The sequence below is a fragment of the Corylus avellana genome, chromosome 7 (genome assembly GCF_965113065.1).
Source record: "Corylus avellana chromosome 7, dhCorAvel1.hap1.2, whole genome shotgun sequence".
NCBI classification, from domain to species: domain Eukaryota; kingdom Viridiplantae; phylum Streptophyta; class Magnoliopsida; order Fagales; family Betulaceae; genus Corylus; species Corylus avellana.
This window is the reverse complement of record NC_142496.1, coordinates 1,748,486-1,765,512: the sequence shown is the minus strand read 5'-3', so window position 1 is coordinate 1,765,512 and position 17,027 is coordinate 1,748,486. Positions and strand designations below refer to the sequence as shown.

Here is a 17,027-nt window from a genome sequence, read left to right as displayed (position 1 = left end):
GTGAGGGAGGGGCCGAAGATGGTGGGGGTGCGTGCGTTGACATCACCAGCTAGATTCATAGAACCAACACCTGCCCGCCGTGTGGGTCCTGATTGCTTTGGCTTTGTTCCTTATCTAATGCTAACGAATAAGGTTCCTCGTTGGTGATGTGGAACAAAGACTTCTTACTCTTCCTTATATCCCATTTTTAGTTTAATTTCATGCAATTATTAAGAAAAAAGCTTTAGCTATATTTGTGTTATCACTTTTAAAGAGATTAGTTATGAGTATAATTTTTTATAATCGCTTACAAAGATCAGTCTCGGTTACAAAGAAACCAATGTATAGCTTAAGAAAACGGATTCTCTTAGTTATAAAATGTGCTGCCATGTGAGTAAAGCACTTCGTCTACGAGCACGAGGACTGAACTGATCCATATTTGTATTGACGATCTGGAAGGAAAACCCCGGTGGCTCGACTCGTTTCAATTGGAATGTGTGGACATCATGTCAAAGAAACAAATGATACAACACTCTAGGATAGAAAATAAAAGCACTATGTAAAAGGCAGTTTAATGCAGACAGAGTATATTTATAAGGATATCACCCATGTTGCAATACATGGAACATCAGAACCCCATGACATGCTTCCAGGAACAGAAGGCGACTCTGACAACCAGAAAGTTCCACCTTCTACCAGCTCTACCTTCATTTAATAAAAGAGTGAAGTAACAAAAAAAAAAAAATACTTTTACAAATGAAAATTAGAAATCTATGCCATATTGGAAAAAGAATCAATCTTGTACCTTCTCCTTGTCATAGAAGATGGTGCAATGTTCATCTGAAGTGTCTTGAGATCCTTTCCTTGATATTCCAAATTGAGCGTAACCTAATAGATAATATTAAAGAAAGAAAAGAGTCCAATTACATGCTGAATTTCCATGTATAGGATGATAACAGCAAGGAAATATCAGAAATAACATGAACACCAGATCATTGCATTCCTTTTACAGTATTCAAGTTAATAAGTAAACAAAATAAGAAAAGGAAGGATCAAGCACAACAAACATCTTAATCTCACACAACCACCCGAATCCACATGTACATCTATGATCCATATTTGGTCTTGCTTAATATCCTTCCTATCAAAATGAACAAGGGTCTATGTAGACCTGGCTGAGACTGAGACCGGATCTATCTCCAGCGGAAGCTGTAAGCAAAGGCATGGCATTTATACATTCAATGCAATCTGATCATATCAGGTATTAGGTGGATGGGCACCATGCCACCACATAGAACTTTCTTATATTCAGTGCAAGTATGAATAAACAATATCTCAGACTCTCAGTAGCAGATAAATGCAATCTAATTAATACATGTATACATCTGGCTTTATTTTAAACTATTGAGAAAATTATTTCCAGCCAACTTCTTTGATGATAATGCTACTGCCAAAGTATATAGTAACAATTCTTGAGACCAGAAAAAAGTTACCTGGCAAGCCCTGCTGAATATTATCCAATTGGGATTGCACTCCTGAACCAAGATAGAAAAAAAAAAAAAAAATGAAATGAGTTAAAAGAGAGAAAAGCCAAATCATCAATATTTATGAAAATATACTCAGCTCAAACTATATGAAGCAAAAGAAGCACCCCAAAGTATAATTTACTAAAACCAAATCCAGTTCATCATTCAAAAGGAGTATGAATAAGAAGAGTAAGAAGTAAGAAGTAAGAAGTCTTCAACCAAAAACAGCATTCACCCAAATCTTTGTTCACTGGCCAAGCATTTCAACAGTAAAACCGAACTACACCCTAAAAGAAGAAAAACCCACCTCCAAAGCACCAGGCAATGAAGACCCAGATCAACCATTTCAATCAAAAAACAAGCACAATCAAGATCCACACCGCGCACACACAAACATACATGTATAGATGCGTGACTGGAGAGGAAGAGAGACCTTGTTGAGTACAGAGGATCATAGGGGAGTAGCTGGTGATGACGCTGATACACAAATCCCTCCTCTTCTCCCATGAATTAGGTGTCACAAGTATTTTGATAGAAGGGAAGGGAATGGTGTGCGGGAAGAAGAACAAGAAAGACTTAAGTTGGGGAGCTAAAGGACGAGTGCGTGGCAGAATTGTAAGGGATTAATTGGAAGAGGAGTTGGGCTTTTGACACGTGGAATCCAGCTGGCTGCAACTGGCTTAATTGATTGTAGTTATAACTGACTTGGGTTTTATTCCTCTGTTAGGCAGTTCCATTGTAACACTGCTTAGGGATATAAAAACTGAATTGTATTCTTTGAGAATTATGCAAGCATTCAGTTACATTTTGGTAATCAATTAGCTTAGCATTTGTAGAGTTGTTAGCTAGCTAGTTCTGAAGTGTAGAAGGAGTTGTTCGATTAGTTTTGAATAAAACTCTGTTTCGCAGTCTCAGAAGAAATTCTCTCAACCAATCACTAGTTTTTCTCTTGATTTCTTGTGAGAGTAAATTGTGTGTTACAAGTGGTATCAAAGCAGCACAATCCTGAGGAGAAATGGGAGATGGTACTAGAATGAACCAGATGGCGGAAAATATAGCAGTAATCAGAAAGCAACTCGAGAAGCATGATAAAGAATTGGAGCGAGTTGAGAATCAGGGAAAACAGCTTTGTGCTGATATGAAACTGTGCAATGAGAAAAGGTTTGAAGAAGTGATGTTCAAGCTTACTCATCTTACTGAGATAATGGAAAAGCAAAGGAGTCCAGAAGTATTGAAGCTTGGAGGTGATAACAGTGGGAAAGCAACAGGAGTGGAAGAGAAGAATCCACAGTTTGTGAGGGGGGAAAAAATAAAGAGATGTTAAGAAAGGAAGTTGAGTTAAGTGGAGGGAATGGTTCAGTACCTTGGCATAAAAGAGAGGAAGTTGATGTACCTAGAGGAAGTGGTCCAGCACCATGGCAGAGAAGATCTCAATTTCCTCAATATTGTGGTGAGTCTCCGCAGTTTCCTCATCTAGGGAACAGAGATGCAAGGTTGCACTGGCAGCAGGGATTCTATGATGATTATAATCCAATAGTTCCAGAAGGAAGAATGGAGGGCAGATTTCCCAACATGCACAGCGACACATGAGAAGGCATTATACAGAAGATAGAGTTTATAGAAGTGATCAGCAAGGGGATGATCAATTGGCTATTATAACCAGGTCAGTAAGAATTGAATTTCCTAAATTTGATGGTACTGATCCTTCTGGAAGGATTTATAAGGCAAATAAGTTCTTTCAAGTTCATAACACTTCTTCTTATCAGAAGTTTTTGCTTGCTTCTATTCATATGGAAGGCAAAGCATTAGTTTGGTTTCAGGACATGGAAATGTCTGTTTGCTTGCATGATTGGACTGTTTTAACTCAAGCATTGCTAGAAAGGTTTGGTCCTTCGGGGTATGATGACCCTATGGAGGCTCTTTCTAAATTGAAACAGACCACTAGTGTCAATGATTATAAGGAAAGATTTGAGGCTTTGTCCAATAGAGTAAGAGGAATTGATGATCAAAATAGGTTGAGTTGTTTTTTAGGAGGGTTGAAAAATGAAATCAGGCTTCCTGTTCAGATGTTTAAGCCCCAGTCATTGTTAGCAGCCTATGGTTTGGCTAAGGTTCAGGAAGAACATGTATTAAATGGGAGAAGATTTAAGACTTGTGGTGGTTCTGGTGGAAACTTTTCAAGCCTCAGCATGCCACGGGGTGAGGGTTTTAACAACCAAAATTTAACCTTAGGAACTCTTAAAGCCACAGTTCCTATCTAGAACATTTCTCAGGCACAGATGGAGGATAGGAGGAAAAAGGGATTATGTTACAATTGTGATGCTAAATGGCAATATGGGCATAAATGCCAAAACCCTAAACTCTTTCTGTTGGAAGGATTAGATGAGTTAGAAGTGAGCCCTAACTTGGAAATGGAGAAGGAGGATTTGATGGAGGTTAGCTATGCTCAGGAGAATCCAGAAATCTCCTTACAGGCTATTACAGACAGTCAACATCCTAAAACTATGAGACTTGTAGGTTGGATTGGGAATCTGAAAATCATGATTTTAGTGGACAGTGGCAGTACTCATAACTTTGTAGATTCTTCAGTTTGCAAGAAAGTTAGGATGCCAATATGTAGAGAGTAGAGGATTAAAGTGGAGGTGGCTAATGGGGAAGAAGTTTTAAGTGAAGGGAAGTGCACTAATCTGAAAGTTCAGCTTAAGGAATTCTCTTTTCTAGCTGAAGCATTTGTCATTATGTTAGCTGTTGTGATATGGTTTTAGGAATTCAGTGGTTGGTAACCTTGGGGTCAATCACCTGGAATTTCAAAGATTTAACCATGGAGTTTACTTTGGGGCAGAGAGCAATTTTGTTACAAGGATTGGTTGCCCCACAATTGTGGGAAGAGGTACAACTGGATAGCTCTATACAGAAGAATTCAAAATGATTGATGTTACAATTGCTTGACAGTGTGGAGGATACAGAAACAGTACCTAAATGGTCAGAATTGGAAGGGTTGCTAGCTGAGTTTTCTGATATCTTTGCTGAACCTAAGGGTTTACCACCTCATAGGTCTCAAGACCATGCAATTGTTTTGAAGTCAGAAGCTAAGCCAGTGTGTGTAAGGCCTTATAGGTATCTGTATTTTCAGAAAACATAAATTGAGAAAATAGTTAAGGAGTTATTGGAGTCAGGGTTATTAAACCATCTCAAAGTCCTTTTTCTTCTCCTGTGTTACTGGTAAGGAAGGCTGATGGCTCTTGGCAGATGTGTATGGATTATAGAGCATTAAACAATGAAACAATCAAGGATAAGTTCCCTATTCCTGTGATTGATGAGTTGTTGGATGAATCACATGGCTCTAAGGTATATTCTAAGCTGGATTTGAGGTCTGGCTATCATTAGATTAGGGTGAAGAAGGAAGATATACACAAAACAGCATTCAGAACACATGAGGGTCACTATAAGTTTTTAGTAATGCCCTTTGGTTTAACTAATGCACCATCAACTTTTCAAAGTTTGATGAATTACATCTTCAGGCCATATTTGAGGAAATTTATTCTGGTGTTTTTTGACGATATCTTGGTTTACAGTTCTAACCTGAATCTCCATTTACAACATCTACAAGTTACCTTAGAAATTTTGAGGTCTCATCAGTTGTTTGCTAAGAGGAGTAAATGTAGATTTGGTTGTTCTGAAATGGACTACTTAGGTCATCTGATTTCAGTTAAAGGAGTGAGGGCTGATAGTAAGAAGTTGTTTGCCATGGCAAAATGGCCTAGACCTAAGTCTTTGAAAGCTTTAAGGGGATTCTTAGGTCTTACAGGCTACTACAGGAAATTTGTTAAGGGTTATGGTTCCATTGCAGCACCCTTAACTAATTTGTTGAAAAAGAATGCTTGGCAGTGGAATGAAACGGCTAAGAAAGCATTTGAAGAATTGAAACAAGCTGTGGTGAGCCCTCCAGTGTTGGTTTTACCAGATTTCAATTTATCATTTGTAATCGAGTGTGATGCTTCAGGTAGGGGAATTGGGGCAGTTTTGATGCAACAACAGAGGCCAATAGCTTTTTTCAGTCAGGTATTGAAAGGGAGATTTTTGTTGATGTCTACATATGAAAAAGAGTTGCTTGCTTTAGTGGCAGCAGTAAAGAAGTGGAGGCCATATCTCTTAGGACATCCCTTTCTTATCAAAACTGATCATCAAAGCTTAAAATTTCTGTTGGAACAAAAAATTGATACCCCCATGCAACAAAGATGGGTTGCTAAGTTGCTGGGGTATGATTTTGTGGTGGAGTATAAGAAAGACCAAGATAATAAAGTAGCTGATGCCCTTTCTAGAAGGAATGAAGAGGAAGAGCCCCTGGTCACACTGTCCATCATTTCTTATCCAACTTTGGACTAGTTATCAGAAGTAAGGAACAACTATTATAATGACCCTAAAGCTCAAGAATTGTTGTAGAAGGTACAGAGTGGGAACATGGGACATCCAAAATATTCTGTGATTTAGGGGGTACTGTTTTACAAGAAAAGGGTCTATGTCACCGATGCCTTGAAGAATCAGGTTTTGCATTTTATTCATGCAAGTCCCTTGGCAGGTCATGCAGGATATGACAGGACCATGAATAGAGCTCGAAAGGATTTTTTTTGGCAAGGGATGAAAACAGATGTGAAGACATACATTCGAGAATGTGATACTTGTTAAAGAGTGAAGGCAGAAAACCTTTCACCGGCAGGATTACTTCAACCATTGCCTATTCCAGAAAGGCCTTGGTTGAGTATTTCAATGGATTTCATTGAGGGATTACCTATCTCTAAAGGGTTCAGTGTTATCTGAGTTGTGATGGATAGGTTGACAAAGTATTCTCACTTTATACCTCTCAAACACCCTTATACAGCAGAGCAATTTGCTCTAATTTTTACGAGTCAGATATTCAAGCTCCATGGAATGCCTCAATCCATCATTTCAAATCGAGACTCCACTTTTACAAGCAGGTTTTGGACTGAAGTTTTTAAGCTGCAGGGGGTATTCTTAGCTTTCAGTACTACTTACCATCCTCAATCTGATGGGCAGTCTGAAGCAGTTAACAAGTATGTGGACAACTACTTACGTTGTATGGTTTGTGACAGACCAAAGGAGTGGGTTACTTGGCTGGATTTAGCAGAATACTGCTACAACACTTCATTTCATCACTCTACTCGAGTGACACCCTTTGAGGCTCTCTACGGGTACTTACCACCCAGGCTACTGACCTACATGCCAGGAACAACTAAAATAGCTGCTGTGGAAGACCAACTTCAGACGAGGGATCACTTGTTGCAACTTTTAAAGGAGAACATCCAGAGAAGTCAGAATCGTATGAAAAGATATGCTGATTTGAAGAGAACTGAAAGGAGTTTTCAAGAGGGAGATTGGGTGTATTTGCGGTTGCAGCCATACAGGCAATTATTTGTGAGTTGGAGGAGAAGTTTAAAACTTTCCCCCAGATTCTATGGCCCTTTTCAGGTAGAGAGGAAAGTAGGAGCTGTGGCTTATCGATTGAACCTTCCAGCAGGGTCTTTAATTCACCCAGTGTTTCATGTGTCCCAGCTTAAGTTGAAGCTGGGAAGATCAGTCATACCAATTTCACACTTACCTCCAGTAGATGCGCAGGGGATCATCAAACCAGAGCCAAAGGAAATCTTGAACAGAAGATCACGGAAGATTCACAATCGCGCGGTGGTGGAATTATTGGTGCATTGGCAAGGACAGCTTCCAGAAGAAGCTTCGTGGGAAGCTTTCCACTCCCTCAAAAGTGCCTACCCACACCTTGTGGGCAAGGTGTTTTGATCGGAGGGAGTATTTGTCACAAGTATTTTGATAGAAAGGAAGGGGATGGTGCGCAGGAAGAAGAACAAGAAAGACTTAAGTTGGGGAGCTAAAGGAGAAGTGCGTGGCAGAATTGTAAGGGATTAATTGGAAGAGGAGTTGGGCATTTGACACATGGAATCCAGCTGGATGCAACTGGCTTAACTGATTGTAGTTATAACTGACTTGGGTTTTATTCCTCTATTAGGCAGTTCCATTGTAACACTGCTTGGGGATATAAAAACTGAATTGTATTCTTTGAGAATTATGCAAGCATTCAGTTACGTTTTGGTAATCAATTAGCTTAGCATTTGTAGAGTTGTTAGCTAGCTAGTTCTGAAGTGTAGAAGGAGTTGTTCGATTAGTTTTGAATAAAACTCTGTTTCGCAGTCTCAGAAGAAATTCTCTCAACCAATCACTAGTTTTTCTCTTGATTTCTTGTGAGAGTAAATTGTGTGTTACATTAGGACTGTCTGGCGGCTGATCCTCATGAAGATTGAAGGTCATCACTGTTAAAGAAACACTCATTTTCTCTCAAATCTCTCTCTCTATCCTTCTTTTCTACTACATGATCATCAATTAGCCAAATATTGTTCAACAAAGAGCAAAGTGAGCAACTTTATGCATATACCTTTCTTGTGGACTCCAAAAGGAGAGTCACTTGATGAACAGTATGGTTGAAGAGCGTACACAGAGAGAGAGAGAAGAGAAAATCAAACCTCAATTGTGTCTGAACTGGGAAAACTTGTCTAAGATTTAATTGGGTTTTGACCATGCACGTGCGAGGTCCAAATATATTGACCCCTAGAAGCATCGTTTCAATATATTTCTCTGGTCACTCCAGTTGTGACTTGTGAGTTAACACTTAACAGTATAGTTACCTTAACACCAATGTATTCTCTGTTACTTTTTTTTCTTTTTTTTGTAATAAGTCACACGATTTGAAAAGAGAGAGTATTGGCAGCACATTTGAAAGGAGAGATTAGAAAAGACCATGTACATCAGGACATGTACCCTTTTTTCTTTTTTCTTTTTTTCTAAAATAGTACGGCTTAAATACTGTAAATTTCTAAAAATTAGTAGTCTTTTTACTGCACCTAAGCCAAATTCATAGGTACAAGTATACAGGTCAAAGAAGGGGTGTTTTCCACTTGATAAAGATAAATAGATAATGATCACTTGCATTCAAAAGGCAAAGATAAGGACAACAAAGAAGCTCAAACTCATTTGAAAGACTCAATGACTCCTGCAAAGATTCTGCAACTCTCAGAAGACACTCTCAAAACAATAAGTAGAAACGTGAAAATAAAAAATGAATCATAACCCTCGACAGATTGCAGAGAGGGAAAACACATTTAACAAAATTCAATCTTTTGCACCACTTTCTAGCCAAATCGAAAAGCAAAGTTGGGAGGAGATCAAATTGTTTCATGAAAAGTATCCGGAAGCGACCCAGATTGCCACGTAGCGGGCCAGCTTCCCACGAGGAGGTAAAAGCATTCCCAATGGAAGAGCCAAATGTTACTTTTATCTAAAATAGTTCTTTAAATGTTTAAAAAACCTCTTGCATTGGATTAGCAAAAAAAAAAAATATAAAATAGATATTTGATTAGAAGAGCTAAAAAAAAAAGCTAAATGTGTAGCAGCACTTTTCAAGGGAGCTATTTTATTTTTCATTGTTTCTCTCACATGTTTTCTCTTTTTCTTAAATCTTTTCCTATTTTTTCTCTGCATGTTCTCTTTTTTCCAAACTTGTTTTCATTTTTCCTCTCATATGTTCTCTTTTTTCCAAAACTTTTCTTACTTTTAATAATATTTTAATAGAATAGATAGAAATATAACTAATCGGATGTAGAGACATTTAAAAATAGCTTAGCCAAACTAGATAAAAGTGAGTTTTATATAGCCATTTTACATAAAAATATAGCTCCTTCATTGAGAATGCTCTAAGAAAGGAGCCAAGGATGTCAGATTTGGAGTTATCTTAGCTAACCTTAAGTTCTTTTTGTTATAAGGTAAATATATTGTTATGTTATTTAAAAATTTGAAGAAAATGAACTTTATTCTCTCTAAGTTTGAGCTCTTTTTTAATTTAAACTTTAATATTTAAAAATTTGTAATGTACCCGTAAAGTTTGAAAAATTATCAATTTAAACTTTTCATTAAGCTTTGCCGTCTAAAAAGACAGAGCCCACCACGTGAGACGTAGAAGACAAAATGCCTACCACGTGAGACGTAGGTGCCATTTTTGAACTTCTTGCCTGTTTGGGGTGGCCCTTGGGCTTTTTTTTCTTTTTTTTAAGGGGCAAACAAGGAAGAAGTACAAAAAAGGCACATGCATCTCACGTGGGGGGCTTTCCGTCTTCTCAGACAGCAAAGACTAACGAAATGTTCGAATTGACAATTTTTGAAACTTCAAATGGATACATTACAAATTTTTAAACATCAGATTTCAAATTGAAAAAGAGCTCAAACTTTAGAGGATAAAGTACATTTTCCCCTAAAAAATTTAAATGTACACAAAAAAATAGAGATAAATAAATCACACACAGATTTAGGATCGTCTCTATTTTATGGTCTAAAACAGATTTAAAAGTGTATATGCTACCACGCCATTTAAAATTTAATCTGAACCATAAAATAAAGGGACGAGGATCCTATTCCGGCTCAAGAGACATCTAAGATCAATGTTTCAGATGAAAATCAAGAAGTGTTAATTTACTGTAACAAATTCCATCAATTCTCAACTCATCCAACATATTTTATTCATATAACTGATCTCATCCTTAGAAACCCCACAAAGATGCATCTGTTTTCCCACTCAACATTACACGTCGACCATTGTATCTAAGAAGAGTTCTTCAAAACCCACTCCACTAAAGTAGCAATGCCAAATCCTGTTGCAGCGCGTTTCTTGTCGTTCCAAACTGGGCCAGCCAGGTCAATATGCATCCATTGAACCTTCTCATCAACAAACTGTAAAGCACAACTCAAGTTTCAGAAATTCATAGCAACTGCAATTCAAGAGAACCTTGCTAAGAAGGGAGACAACAAAGGCAGAGCAATTAGCATGGGAACATCATCCCCCACTCGGATGATCCAATTGCCAAATATGCCCACCCTAACACCCCCTCTCCCCCTTCTTTCCTCGAAGGGAAGAAATTAACAAGCACAAAAATACACAACAAAATACTAAGAAGAGGAAAAAAAAAAATGCAGATAGAGAAATAAGAGACTCCGCAACTCGTGTTACGATCAAGAGTCTCTGAAGAACAAGTAAAATACACAATAATTCAGAGAATGAAAATGGTCAGAACATATATATACCTGCTTCAAGAATAGAGCAGCAGTGATAGCACCACCTGGACGACCACCGGTGTTGACCATATCAGCTACTCCTGATTTCATTGACTCCCAATAGCTTTCCTCCAATGGCATTCTCCAAAGTTTCTCCCCACTGACCTCTGAAGCTGCAACTACCTCCATGGCCAAGTCATCACTGGGTGTAAAGATACCTATGAAAGAAAAGGTTTGCCATCAATAAAAAACTGGCATCCCAGGAATCATGTTGTTAAAGAGTTCAGCAGATACATGGAAGATTGTGAATGCAGCTGCTAAAAAGCCACCATCGTAATAGCCTTAGACAAATGGCAAACATAAACTATGATGTTTTGACTCCATTCCATGAACATCACGCAGGACTGTTGATGTACAACTATTTCTTATAAGCTACGGCTAACTAAATTTCAAAACCAGTGTGCTTTTATTTTCCTCAATTTCTATGTCTACCACATGCATCACCTTAAAGTGCTCTCAAATCTATCACTGGTTTTTCCTTATTTGTTTACAGTACAATGTTGTATGATTCACCACCACGATTATGAGAATATGTAATACCTGCAATTGAGGGTCCAAGAGCAACTACGCAAGCCCCAGTTAAGGTTGCCAGGTCAACTATCTGCAGAACAATTAATAGTAGTGTGAGCCAGATCCTAAAACCAAAATAAACATCTTAACAAGATGGAACCTCTTTCAGGGAAGAAAAAAAAAGTTAAAAGAACAGAGTGAAGGATCTCCTGTATTTCTGTGCAATTCCACAATGACATGGATACATGAATTTGAATTTTATCAGGTTATAGATATAATAGAATACAACTGATACTCTGGATTCAATGAAACACTCAGAAGATTTTATGAGGCATCATGTTCTCCATGGTTAATGCTAGTCATATCTTTGATTCTCGATTTTTTTTTTTTTTCTGCAACAAAAATTAGAGGATAGTGGACCACTGTTTTTTGCCCTTTAAAACTGGATGAAGGCACCACTAATCAAGCATCAAATAATCGGAAGTTTAAAAATTTTGTGCTTACATAACTTGAATACAAGAAGAATATATCAGATCTGTTATTATTCTTAGAATTATCAAAGACGGATGCATTGCCATAGACACATTATTTTAAGTATTACCTTCTCGACACCTTGGTTACAAGCATATACCAAAGCATCTGCCAGTGTAAGTCTGCCTTCAGCATCGGTGTTATTAACCTGCAGTAGCAATTGAAGAGAACAAAAAATCTCAGTTTATAGACATGAATGCAGAACCTCAAAAGTTAAGCCACTAATGCTCCCGAAAACTATTTAAGACCTGATAGGTTCAATGCTAAATGTGCAACGTAAACATCAATAGCACACAATGACAACAAATATCTATAACCTGGATACTTCATGCCGTTATAATTATTTTTGTTCAACAACAAAAATAAAATCTCAAGTATGCTACTGAAAATCAAGTCTCGGATGTCTATTACTTGATTATCATAAAACAAATAACTAGACTTGTCCAGCATATTATAATAACTTGAAATGTGACAGCCTTTTGAAGCAATATCTTGAATCATATAGAATACAAAACTGAATGGAAAATTGTCCAGTCAGTCCATATGCCAATAATTTCCATTGCCCTATAGTTAGAAAATACAATATGCCAGTAAATGGTAAGTTTCAAAGGCAACCAGGCAAGTCAAGCCGGCATGCAAGTAATCAAATATTATTTTGTTTCAAGTATATAACGCACTCCACACATGTTTATAATGCATTTGTAATTATTTTTATTATTTTGGGGTGCCTTAGGAAATTCTTGTATATTGAACTGCATGACTATGTTTTCTATAGAAATTGAAACACCATGAGTGGAGGAACTTCAGAAACTGATGACTATCGTCACCTGTGATGGTGAAAATTTAAGATAAAAGCATTCAAGAAATCCCAAACCTGGTCTTAGAGCATCAAATATGATTACAAGTTCAATTTTCTTAATGGTTCACATATGCTACGAAAAAAAACCAATAGGGTCAATCAAATTTAAAAGAAACACCCAAACATACCCCTGGGTAAGTTTTCATCATTTTAATGAGTTCTGGCTGCTGTAGTTATGGACCCATATAACTATTGCATTTACTATCGACTAAGGATAAATATGCGACTGAACTGAAAACACAAAGGAACCCACTGAAAATATTTCTTTAGGACCCGATAGAAGAATGAATAAAGCTAAAGAGTTGGCTTTCTAGAAAAGAAAAAAGAAAAAAAAAAGTTTCCATAACATTCTTTAAGACTCCTTGAGTATTCATTAAACTGCATTTTAAATTTGAGACAATCCAATAAGTCAATGTGACCTCTCGTAAGTTGACAATTGTATGATCTCTTCACAAACAAAAGAACCCATACCTCAATAGTCTTTCCATTTGATGCCGTGACAATGTCTCCAGGCCTCATACCTGTTCCACTTATCATATTCTCACAGGCTGCCACAATGAAATGAACCTGCAAAGACGAGACACTTTAGGCATATCTTACTAGATTCAACTGCTCTCAGTCTTAAATAAAAATAATAATAATAATTAAAAATAAATAAATAAATAAAAAAAGAACCAAAAAAATTAAAACGAGTACAAATTATCAATTAGGATAATGTTCATTGCACCAAAATAAGAATAAAAAAAACATCCAATTGCTGACCTCTACTCCAGGAGGTTTAATTTGACCAATAGCTTTTGCTGCACCTAAAACTGCTGCCGAACCCCCCATATCAAATTTCATGAGCTCAATTGAACAGCCAGGTCCTGTCTTGATGTTGTAGCCACCACTGATAACACAAAAAGATGAATATTAACACCACATATAACTGAGAGCCATCAAAATCAAAGAACACAAAAGAAATAGTATTCCAAAAACTTCTCCTAAGAAAACCCCACATCTATAACCACTAGAACAACTAAGAGAAGCACTTGCAATATAGAAGAAAGAAATACAAAATCATCCAGTGCGATTGGCATACACATAGTGAGAAGGAGTGACTCACTAATTGGTAGATCATACTCAAGATATATCGATAATTACATAAATCAAGTCACAACACAATTCCAATGTTGATGTAGACATCAGATCTTGAACATCCCAAAAACCATAGGCAATGAATTCTCATTCTTTACCCTTTGCCCAAGTGATAACTGAACCAGTCAAAAAGCATCTCAGCAGTTAACATATATTCACCTGTCAAAGGTCAACCCCTTTCCAACTAACGCCAACTTAACTTTGGCAGATCCACCTGGAGGTTTATAGCACAAATGTATGAAGTAAGGGGCATTTGCAGAGGCTGCAGCTACACCCAGATATGACCCCATCTTCAATTTTTTGCATTCTTCAGCATCTAAAATTGTAGCAGAAAGAACATCGCTGTACAAGGAAGCAATCTTTGAAGCCTCTTCTGCTAGTACCGCTGAAGTATAAAAGTCATTGTATATAATTATTACCAAGAATTATCTTGTTTTGTAATAAACAACAACAGATAAAGCAAAATGCTAGCACAGAAAGTAAAAGTTTTCAAATTTCATACTTATTAATGCATCACACAAATAAGATAATCAATAATTGCCTGACAAATTACTACAGGATATGGGAATGAGGGATTATTCATAAGTCCAAGTAATACGAACCAGGGGTGAGTACATTGGCAGGCGAATTCACAAGCTCTCGCCCAAAAATTACTGCAGATGAAACATCTTCAGCGTACTTGAGCTTCTTTTCCAGTTCAGGTCCAGTTCCAAGACCAAGAATATCAACAGACTTAAGAGCAGGTTTCTTTGACTCTGATTTGTATCTATTATCTTCATATAATCCAAGTACAGTTCCTATGACAATTCAAACCATTCCACCATGTTTAGCTGAATTTTACCACAAATATACAACACCTAGACAATCATGAAATCTAATTCACTAGATCATAAATCTAGTACCAGATGCTATTGCCGTAGCTGTGTTAAGCTTCACTTCAGTAGAGAGCCCCTCGGAAGAAGCCAGCACAATGGCAACATCACTTGCTTGAGCTGCCTTTGCTGCTGCTGCAACCGCCTCACCAAGACCCCGGAAGGCAGCTGTAGTTGAAGCAGACTGTCCAAGCCCAATCAAGCCAACCCTCTTTGAGCCAAGACCCGGAAGCCTAAGAACCGTTGACTGGCCAACCTTACCGGTAAAATCCTCCTCGGAAGAGGCTTCAGCCAATAAACCACCCAACTGAGAATCCAACTTCTTCAAAATTGAATTCTCAAATTTTGAGTTATCATCCTTTGACATGTCTTTCTCTGTGACACCCACTGCAAGTATGTCTCCCTTCCATTCCGTCACATCAATCTCTTTCGCAGCAAAAGAGATCTGTCAGGAATTTTCACAAACACATAAGAGACTTTCCAGTATTTCACCAGAACCAAACACAAACAATCCAAACCTCATATTCACAGAATTACTTCCCAAATATAATCAATTAAATGATGTGTCTACAATGAACAGTTTGTTCAGAATTCAGATAGAGAAAATCAAAATCCCGTATCAAAAACCAATTATTCATCGATTTATGGATTTTAGCTGTTCAAAAAAATCAACCGTGTTCCTCTCACAGCACTAAAGAAACAAGTAGGGATTCCGAGCAAACAAAGATCGAACTTTTACAAAAATTAGCTCCTATAATCCATCAAAAATGCTAAAATTGTGATTCACAAACAGTTAAAAACTCTAGTGGTCTCAAGTCTCAGAAACCCATCAGCCGTAACTCAATTATCCACATATTTCAGCTAAAACACATCAATCAAAATGCACAATAATAACATAAAATGGAAAAATAAATATTGGGCTTTTCAGACTCCAAGAGAGTAAGAGAGAGGGAGGGAGCGAGACCTTCGGGGCTTCGATACTAGCCGGCAGAGTGAGGCCGAGAGTGGCCTGGGCGAGAGTGTGAGCCATAAACCTTCCTCTACGAGAGCTAAAGGGTGAGACCGCAAAAGAAACTCGAAGCGCAGTCGAAGACTGTAGCTTCGCGAAGACCAAAGACGAAGAAGAACGAGAAGATGAAGCAACGAGTGCGGATGCCAATGACACAACAATGGCGGCCATTTTCGTGTGTGAGGAACTCTACGTATTTATAGTGAACCCTCAAAGTGATCGAGTAGAACGTGAGGGAGGGGCCGAAGATGGTGGGGGTGCGTGCGTTGACATCACCAGTTAGATTCATAGAACCAACACCTGCCCGCCGTGTGGGTCCTGATTCCTTTACCTTTGTTCCTTATCTTATGCTGACGCTTAATTAAGGTTCCTCGTTGGTGATGTGGAATAAAGACTTCTTATTCTTCCTTATATCCCATTTTTAGTTCAATTTCACGCAATTATTAAGGATAAAGCGTTAGCTACATTTGTGTTATCACTTTGAGAAGATTAGTTACCATTATAATTTTGTAGAGAATAACTTATATAGGGAGGTTGCACAAAAATCACATTTTGTGCCACTAATAAGAAGTTGACACATCAGCTAATTTTATTAGACTTATATTTCAAACAAAAACTCAAGTACACCAGATTATACTCTAAAAAAATAAAAAATTAATTTGTTTTTTTTTTTAAAAAAAAAAAAAAAAACAGATTTGAAGCAGCCACCCCTCCCCCACATTGGGTGGTCGGCCGCCGCCCCCAGCCATGGGATGGCCGCGCGGCCACTCCCATGGCCTGGGGTGGCTCGCCGGCCACCCCATAGGCCCTGGGGTGGCGGCCAGCCACCCCAGATCCGGATCTGGGGTGGCTGGCCGCCACCCCCAGCCCATGGGGGTGGCTCACCGGCCACTCCCATGGCCTATGGGATGGCCGGCGAGCCACCCCCAGGCCATGGGAGTGGCCGCGCGGCCACCCCTAGGCCTAGGGGTTGCGGCCAGCCACCCCAAATCCGGGCTGGGGGTGGCGGCCAGCCACCCCAGATCTGGATCTGGGGTGGCTGGCCGCCACCCCATGGCCTATGGGGTGGCCGGCGAGCCACCCCAGGCCATCGGAGTGGCCGCGCGGCCACCCGCATGGCTTGGGACGGCGGCCGGCCACCCAATGTGGGGGAGGGGTGGCCAACCGGCCACCCCTTCAAATCTGTTTTTTTTTTTAAATAAAAAAATTAATTTTTTATTTTTTTTAGAGGATAATCTAGTGTGGTTGAGTTTTTGTTTTGAATATAAGTCTAATAAAATTAACTGATGTCTCAAGTCCTTATTGGTGGCACAAAATGTGACTTTTGTGCAACCTCCCTATATAAGTTATATGCAATTTTGTATAATCGCTTATAAAGATCTCTCTCGGTTACAAAGAAACCAATGTACAACTTAAAA

General features: G+C 38.5%; 2 protein-coding genes across 2 annotated transcripts; both read right to left on the bottom strand.

Annotated features, from left to right (window-relative positions):
* Window positions 1-42: 42 nt before the first annotated feature.
* Window positions 43-2,242, bottom strand: LOC148584323 (uncharacterized). The gene is made up of 6 exons (XM_088518137.1): window positions 2,207-2,242; window positions 1,939-2,080; window positions 1,473-1,514; window positions 785-867; window positions 583-684; window positions 43-476 (listed from the first exon to the last, which is right to left on the bottom strand). Exons 1-6 carry the CDS (start codon window positions 2,240-2,242, stop codon window positions 351-353), a joined length of 531 nt encoding a protein of 176 aa, XP_088374263.1. The 3' UTR covers window positions 43-350.
* Window positions 2,243-10,031: 7,789 nt separating this feature from the next.
* On the bottom strand, window positions 10,032-15,860 carry LOC132183874 (leucine aminopeptidase 1). Its single transcript, XM_059597333.2, has 10 exons — window positions 15,565-15,860; window positions 14,631-15,045; window positions 14,331-14,525; window positions 13,888-14,113; window positions 13,354-13,480; window positions 13,063-13,158; window positions 11,803-11,880; window positions 11,232-11,292; window positions 10,662-10,849; window positions 10,032-10,310 (listed from the first exon to the last, which is right to left on the bottom strand). The coding sequence occupies exons 1-10, from the start codon at window positions 15,778-15,780 to the stop codon at window positions 10,182-10,184; spliced, it is 1,731 nt and encodes a 576-aa protein (XP_059453316.2). The 5' UTR covers window positions 15,781-15,860; the 3' UTR covers window positions 10,032-10,181.
* Between the last annotated feature and the right edge of the window lie 1,167 nt (window positions 15,861-17,027).